This window comes from Neopsephotus bourkii, unplaced genomic scaffold, assembly GCF_033783945.1.
Source record: "Neopsephotus bourkii isolate Nb327-2 ecotype Australia unplaced genomic scaffold, CSIRO-AGI_Nbou_v1 NB_1268, whole genome shotgun sequence".
Classification (NCBI taxonomy): Eukaryota; Metazoa; Chordata; class Aves; order Psittaciformes; family Psittacidae; genus Neopsephotus; species Neopsephotus bourkii.
Window position 1 is genome coordinate 44,167 of NW_026901753.1, and position 7,009 is coordinate 51,175.

General features: G+C 57.2%; 1 protein-coding gene across 1 annotated transcript; it reads right to left on the reverse strand.

Annotated features, from left to right (window-relative positions):
- Positions 1 to 4,466: 4,466 nt before the first annotated feature.
- On the reverse strand, positions 4,467 to 6,736 carry LOC133218538 (leucine-rich repeat-containing protein 37B-like). The gene is made up of 4 exons (XM_061365036.1): positions 6,699 to 6,736; positions 6,176 to 6,247; positions 5,664 to 5,738; positions 4,467 to 5,550 (listed from the first exon to the last, which is right to left on the reverse strand). The coding sequence occupies exons 1-4, from the start codon at positions 6,716 to 6,718 to the stop codon at positions 5,238 to 5,240; spliced, it is 480 nt and encodes a 159-aa protein (XP_061221020.1). The 5' UTR covers positions 6,719 to 6,736; the 3' UTR covers positions 4,467 to 5,237.
- Between the last annotated feature and the right edge of the window lie 273 nt (positions 6,737 to 7,009).

Below are 7,009 nucleotides of genomic sequence, written 5' to 3' on the forward strand. Positions count from 1 at the left end.
CCTCTAGAGCAGCTTGCTCCAAGCCCCTGTGTCCAACCTGGACTTGAACACTGCCAGGGATGGGGCAGCCACAGCTTCTCTGGGCACCCTGTGCCAGCGCCTCAGCACCGTCCCAGGGAAGAACTTGTACCTAAGAGCTCATCTCAGTCTCCCTCCAAAGCCCTTCTGTGTGCATTCAGCTGAGATAACACCCGAGGTCCCTACAGAAACACCAGCTTTAACGGAACAAATATTCTGCAAATGTTCACCTTCTCACAGTTAGACTCCACCTGAGCTCTGTGGCTTCAGGAGAAGTCGAGGTGGGCCCCATGTTACTTAGCAACTTTCAGAGAAGAGAGAGAGAGAGAGAAAGGGGGGTGTTGGGGAGGCAGAGAAATTGAGACATCACCAGTCTGCCAATGGGGGTGTTTGGTGTGGAGAGAGCAGACTCTGGGGCTGAGACTGGCTGACAGTCTGGGCCTGAGACTCTGGGGATGAGACTGTTGATGAGATGCTATTGCTAAGACTGTGGGCCTCAGACTTTGGAGCTGATACTGTCAGACTCTGACTCTGTGACTGAGACTGGGGGGCTGAGACTGGGGGGCTAAGATACTGGCGCTGAGAGTCTGGGGCTGAGACTGTTGCTGCGACTATGACCAAGACTCTGGGATTCAGACTTTGGGGCTGAGACTGTAGCTGAGACTCTGTGGTGCAGGCTCTGTGGCTAAGACTGCAGGGCTCATACTCTGAGATGAGACTGGGGCTGAGACTCTGTGCCTGGGAATTTAAGGTGGAAAAGCAAGGAGCAAGAGCAGCGCTGGTGGCATCGTTGCGGACCTCACAGTCTGCACAAGAGGCCTGGCCGCAGTTTTCTGTCCTGCCTCTTCAGCTGTGTTAGCAGAGGCCAAACATTTCCTGCTCTGCTCACTGTGCTGCAGGACGGCCAGGAGCAGACGCCGCAATATGTATAGGCGTGTTGTGTAACCTGATGAATATGTATAATTGTAGAGAATAATGAGGGGAGAGGTGAGGTTGCGGCGGGCATGCCTTTGGAGGAGCTATCCCCCATGTGCCTCAGCTGAATAAAGCATACCTATCTTACAACTGTAACGAGTTGTGGAGTCTCTCTGCTTATCAGATCTAAGTTAAGCTAAAGGTACTTCAGAAGGATGGTGTGAAACAATTTAATCACCTTTAGTGGGGCCACAGACTTGAACACTGTTATCTTTGACCTAAGTTAGGCTAAAAGTACTTTAACCCTATGTTTTCCAGCCACTAGCATTTCTTTATCAAGCCGGCCCTGCCCCACATCCCGCCTTCTGTTTTACCTTTACAAATTCTTTTGCTATGCGACTCCGTTTTGCTCAAGAGTTCTGCCCATTTTCAACTAACCTTGTGTCTTTAGTGAGCTTTGTGAGCTCATACAGTTATATCCACATAGCAACACCTCTGATTTGCGAAAGCCAGTACATTCATGTGTTTAGCACATTTGTAAGGCAAAAGTGAGGGAATGCCCGCTTTTGCCCTAAGGGAGCTGAGCTGAGCCGAAGCCTCCCAGAGGGGACAGAGCTGACTGAAGGGAGCCGAGCAGAGCTGAAGCCTCCCAGAGGGGACAGAGCTGACTGAAGGGAGCCGAGCAGAGCCGAAGCCTCCCAGAGGGGACAGAGCTGACCGAAGGGAGCTGAGTGGAGCCGAAGGGAGACGAGTGAAGCCGATGCCACCTGAAGGGAGCAGAGACGAAGGGACCCGAGCGGAGCCGAAGTCACCCAAAGAGGGGACAGCTGCCCGAAGGGACCCGAGCAGCCACGCTCCCCCACGCACGCACACACGTGCTGCACGTGTTTTCTCACATGCAGGCACATACGTGTGCAACCACACACACTGGGCAGCAGATCAACCGCTCCCAGTGCTACAGCACCTGTGAGCACACACAGAGGCTCAAACACACGCATGCGTGCGTCCATCAATTCACAGGACACGGGGAGAACGAACAACCCAACACTTTTATTGGTGACTTCAAAGAACTTCTGTCCTGCTCCATGGGTAAGGACCCTCACGCTGGGGCTCGGGGCGCTTCTGGGACAAGCAAAACGCAATTTTCCTCTGATGACACAGCACTGGGAATGACTGCTGAGGTTCTGGAACTGCTGAAGTGACAGCAAGGACATAACAGCAATGTCACAAAAGTCAGTGGGGTGGGAGTTGGAACTGAGTGAGCATTAAGCTCCCTCCCAACCCAAACCACTCGGTGAGACTATGCTTCTATGAACATCAAGAAATAAGAGCTGGGAAATAACAGCCAAGAAAATAACAGCAAGGAAAGAGCATCTAAGGATATAGCCAAGGAAGCAACATCAAGGAAACCCTCAGCAGTTCCTACATGGAACAAGAGCTGAACTCGGCACCAGCATTGCCACCATCACATTTACCTTATGTCAACGATCCTCTTGCCCAACTCTGCCTACTCCTGAGCATCGAGCTGAGTCAGGGGCACCTTCTGCGGGGCAGGGATTAGAGAGGTGAGAAGCAGGCATGGGGCAGGGACCGCATAGAGGGACAGAGCTGGCGCCTGCTCCTGCCCTTACCTCCTCCTCGTCCCTGTCTGTGTCTTTGCTCCTGCTCCAGCACCTGGGCCGCAGCTTCTGAAAGCACCTGGGAACAGGCAGGAGCAGAAGGATGAGAAGCAAAGGATGAACTCCTCCAGTGCTGGAGGAGTTGGGGGGGCTCTGGGCAGGGCTGGGTGCTGCTGGGGCAGAGCCTGCTGGGGCAGGGCAGGGCAGGAATTACCGCTTCAGGCACCGTCTCCTGCTGCCTTGGAAATCCTCATCATCTTCCTTGGCAGAGACCTGGTGACAGAGAGACAGCGACTCAGAACATGGAGGTTTCCACATGGAATTCTGCAGCATGGGGGAGCCAGAAGGTTCTTCCTCCAGCCCAGTGCCTTCTACACACGTGCAAGGCTGTGCCAGCAGCCACGCCTTTAAGAAGAGCCCCCATGCCTCCCTGTCCAGCTCCCCACTGCTCCCTGCCTCTGGAATGACCCAGAGTTCTCCTCAGCCTTGTTAATTTCTACCTTTCTCCTCTGCACAGAGCTCTGCAGGCTCCCCCCCGCCCCTTCAACACGCACCATGCCTTCTAAAGAAAGGAAAGCTCATTTGTCTCTTCGGAGGAGAAGGGCCCCAAAGGGAGATTCAAACTGCGCAGCAACGATCGGGCCCCTGCCCTGTGCCCGGGCACAGCCCCGACCCACCGGAGCCACAGTACCATGCAGAAAGGCTGGGTATGGGCTCAGGGCAGGGAGCAGGGGCATTGCTGCATGGCTGGAAGCGACGGGTGCTGCAACAGAGCAGGGCCAGGACAGGAGCTGGGGAGGGGAGGCCTGGGGCGAGGGATTGCAGGCTAGAGCCTGGTAAGGGCTGATGGCAGAGGCTGTGATGAGAGGGAGCTGCAGCCCCCCTGAAGGAAGGAGCTACTGGGAAGATGCACAGCAGAGCTGGGGACAGACCCTGGCAGGAGCCAGGACAAGCTGCTCCCAGCAGCTCTGAACACCTCCAAGCTCCAGGGTGGGGTGCCACAATGAGCTCCAAGCCTGGGAAAACATCTCTTGTGCTCGCCAGCACATCCACAGGCATCCACAGCAGCACCCGAGCCCCATGAGCACTGTGGGAGCATCCCCCCTGCCCCTGTGCTCTCCAGCCCCAGGGTTTGGCTGGCAGCGCTCTGCCAAACGAGTCCTTGGCTCACCTTGAAAGAGCACTGCACCGGGGGAACAACAGATGTGATGATGATCACCAGAGTGAACAGCGAGAGCGTCAGCACCAGCGGCAGCAGGTGATCAGGGGGCACCTCCTGCGAGAAAAGGAGAGTGCATCAGGGAGGAGAGGAGCGGGGAGGGGAGGACAGGGGAGGGGAGGAGGAAAGGGAGGCCCCTTCCATACCCCACTGCCCAGACACACACACGCAGCCATGCCCCGCTCTGTCCTACCGTCTCTGCAGATTCACTGTGCATCCGCCTGGGCTGGACTTGGGCATGGGGACGAGAGGTGCCGGCATCCTCCTCCCGCACACACTGCTCAAGGAGGTCAGAGGGCTCCGGGTCACGCTGCCTCTCACTCAGCAGCTTCAGGAGCAGCCCCGTCCTCAAGGCAATCTTGGCGCAGGTCTGCTGGAGCTGGGGCAGGCCACAGTGCCCCCGCAGGGCTCGAGCCACCTGTGCCATGAACCTGCGCAGGGCTCCATCTGGCACCAGAGCGTGGAGGTGGCGGCTGAGCAGGGTGTCAAAGGGGGGTCCTCGCTTGGCCGTGCTGCCCGGGGCGCTGGAGCTGCCCTGTGCCGTTGAGGTCAGGGGTTCCTGCTCCTTGTGCTGCCCGGGTGTGGTGGTGCTTGCAGGGGCGGTGGGTGGTCTCCCGCCTAGAGAGGAGCGCTCTGCTGCAGCCGTGTCCTCTGGCATGCTGCTGGCAGCAGGGGGGCCACTTTTAGGCAGCAGAGCATAGTAGAAATACTGGGTAGTGCTCAGTCTCTGCTCTGCTCTACCCTCTGCTGCTGCGGGCTCTTCTTCTGCAGCCCTGCTGCCCACTGTCCCATCAGTGTCCTGCTGCTTCTGCTCCTCATCTGTCCCAGCAGAGTCCTGTGTTGGGGATGGTGCCTCCTCCTCATCTTCTGCACTATCCTCATTCTCCATCCCATCAGTCGTGTTGGTCTGCTCCATGGTGTCAGAATGATCCTGACTCTTGCCAGACCAGGCGAGATGCGAGGCCTCTGTTGGGTATTGTGTAGGGGGCTGTGCTGCAGCAGGGGTGGGTGTTCTCTGGTAGCTGGAGACTGGGAGGATGTCGCTGAGGTTCATACTCCGCACTGCTTCCCATAAGATGGACTCTGCCCGGGTCAAGCCTAAGCCAGGCTCCTGTTGCTGCCAGCTTATGGCTCTTCCTCCCTCCCCTACTGCCACCTCCTGCCCCTTGTCCCTCTGCGCTGGCTGGGCTGTGCTGGGGCTTTTCACAGTCAGGATGCTCATGGCCTTGTGCAGTTTCTTCTTCAGCTGTGCCACGAGCTCCTCTGCTAGAAAGTAGAACCTCCTGGTGTCAATAGAGCTGCTCCAGCCCCTGTGCTGAATGCTCTGCAGCATCAGCGTCAACTCCTTGGTGGTGTTGCCCTCCCGCCTCGAGAGCTGCTGAGAGGAAGGTGCTGATGCATTGGGGCTGCTCAGGCTCAGGAGAACTGTGAGTGTGACGGTTCTCTGCTCCCTGAGTGAAGGCTCCTTAGGCTGCAGATTCAACACAGAGCTGCTGTTCCCTTTCCTGGGTGGCACCGTTCCCTTCAGGAGCTCTGGTGTCTCTGCCAGGGGAGCTGTAACACACCAAGAGCACATCAGTGACAAGAAGCTTTCTGCCAGACACAGGCTCAGAAGGTTCACTATAGCTGGGGCACATGGGCAGGGCTGTGGGCCAGTTACCGCAGCGGGGAGCAGTGCTGCTGCACACGCTCATGCAGTCGAAGCTGAGGGTCCTGCACGGGGTCTCAGTGCTGTGCTTGTGCTGGCAGAGGCAGCAGGCCGTGTCGATGGACAGCTTGCTAAAGAACAGAGGTTGTGCACAAACACTCAGCATCACGATCCAGGGCAGCGACTCCAACCCAGGTGGCGCGCAGAAGCCTGCTGGAGGTGGGAGCCAGCCCTGCACACTCACAGTGTTTCCAAGCGGGGTGTTCTCAGGAGCAGCATGAGCAGCGTCTGCCGAGTCACTCGTGTGGCACCCAGGTCCCTGCAAGGGTTTCAGGAAACACAGCACATTCGAGGTGGCGGCGCCAGCCTCTGCTCCGGGAACAAACCCAGTCCCTGCTGCTTGCGGTGCTGGCCGCAGGGGCATCTGCTGCTACCTAATCCAGGAGAAATGACAGCAAACCGTCTCTCCTTCCTGCTGTGTCCTGCCCCCACCCATGGGTCTGAACCAAAAGGGATCCTGCAGATCCCATGGGAGACGGATGCAGACAAGTTCAAGTCCGTGTCCCAGCTCCATGCTGGCTCTGCAGCTGGGACACACCAGAACTGCTCAGCCTTTGCCTGGCTCTGCCGCTGCCTCCAGCGGGAGAAGGCTGGGAGAAAGGTGGGATTTGCTGCTGGATCTCTGCTTTCCTGGCCACGGGGCACCCAGAGGCACAAAGATCCATGGAAAGCTGTTGACAAGGAGTCCGTACTTACAGGTGAGTGACTGAAGGCAGCTTGAAGAACCACGTGTCCTCGATAACAGACAGGGGGTTATGGCTCAGGACCCTGAAATGAACCAACACCCATGTGAGCGGGGGGTGCAGGATGAGAGCGGTGGCAGGGGCTCAGTGCTTCGTGCGTGAGGAAAGGGCTGGGGTGAAGGTTCCAGGCCGGGGCAGATGCTGATGGGCAGATTCACAACATACATCAGGTCCTGACTATCTCCAGCCCAGAGAGCAAAAGCCCAGAAGTGCTGCTTCTGGAAAAGACAGCATCTCTTTCTTTCCTCCTCAGCTTGCACCTGCTGGTGGCATCCCTCCAACAGGGCTTTCCCTATTTCTCACATTCCCACTGTCCATGAGCGTTCTAACTGGTCCTGCACCCAGCCAGGCAAAGCCGTGGCCTGACAGAGTTGTCATTCAGCATTGATGCTGCTGCCTATTTGGGGTAAGAGGTGAGCAGAACACAGTGACAAGGGCCACTGCTCTGAGCTCCCATTAGCCCTTGGAACACTCACAGTGTCTGGAGGAACTGCATCCCGTGCCATGCCCGGAACGTGTCGCTCTGGATCTCAGTGATGAGGTTTCCCTCCAGGCTTCTGGGGAAACAGGAGAGCACAGAAATGAATTGGGTCTGACCCACAGGAAGCTGGAGTGAAGCAGCACTGATCTGTAGGAAACAGCCACATCCATGGTGGAACTGGGAGGAAACTGCCATTTTCTCTCCTGCTGCTTGTTAACCTGTCCAGGAGAGGAGACGAAGTGCATGCCTGCTGCATCTCTGCCTGCTCCAGGACACAGCAAGACTCAAGAGGCAGCTTCTATTCCT

Bases quoted from the DNA above. Each gene is read 5' to 3' on its own strand.
- LOC133218538 (XM_061365036.1), bottom strand. From the start codon at position 6,718: ATGCAGTTCCTCCAGACACT. The intron at 6,248-6,698 runs GTGAGTGTTCCA...GGTTCATTTCAG, and splicing joins ATGCAGTTCCTCCAGACACT to GGTCCTGAGCCATAACCCCC. The intron at 5,551-5,663 runs GTGAGTGTGCAG...TCTGTTCTTTAG, and splicing joins ACACCCCGCTTGGAAACACT to CAAGCTGTCCATCGACACGG.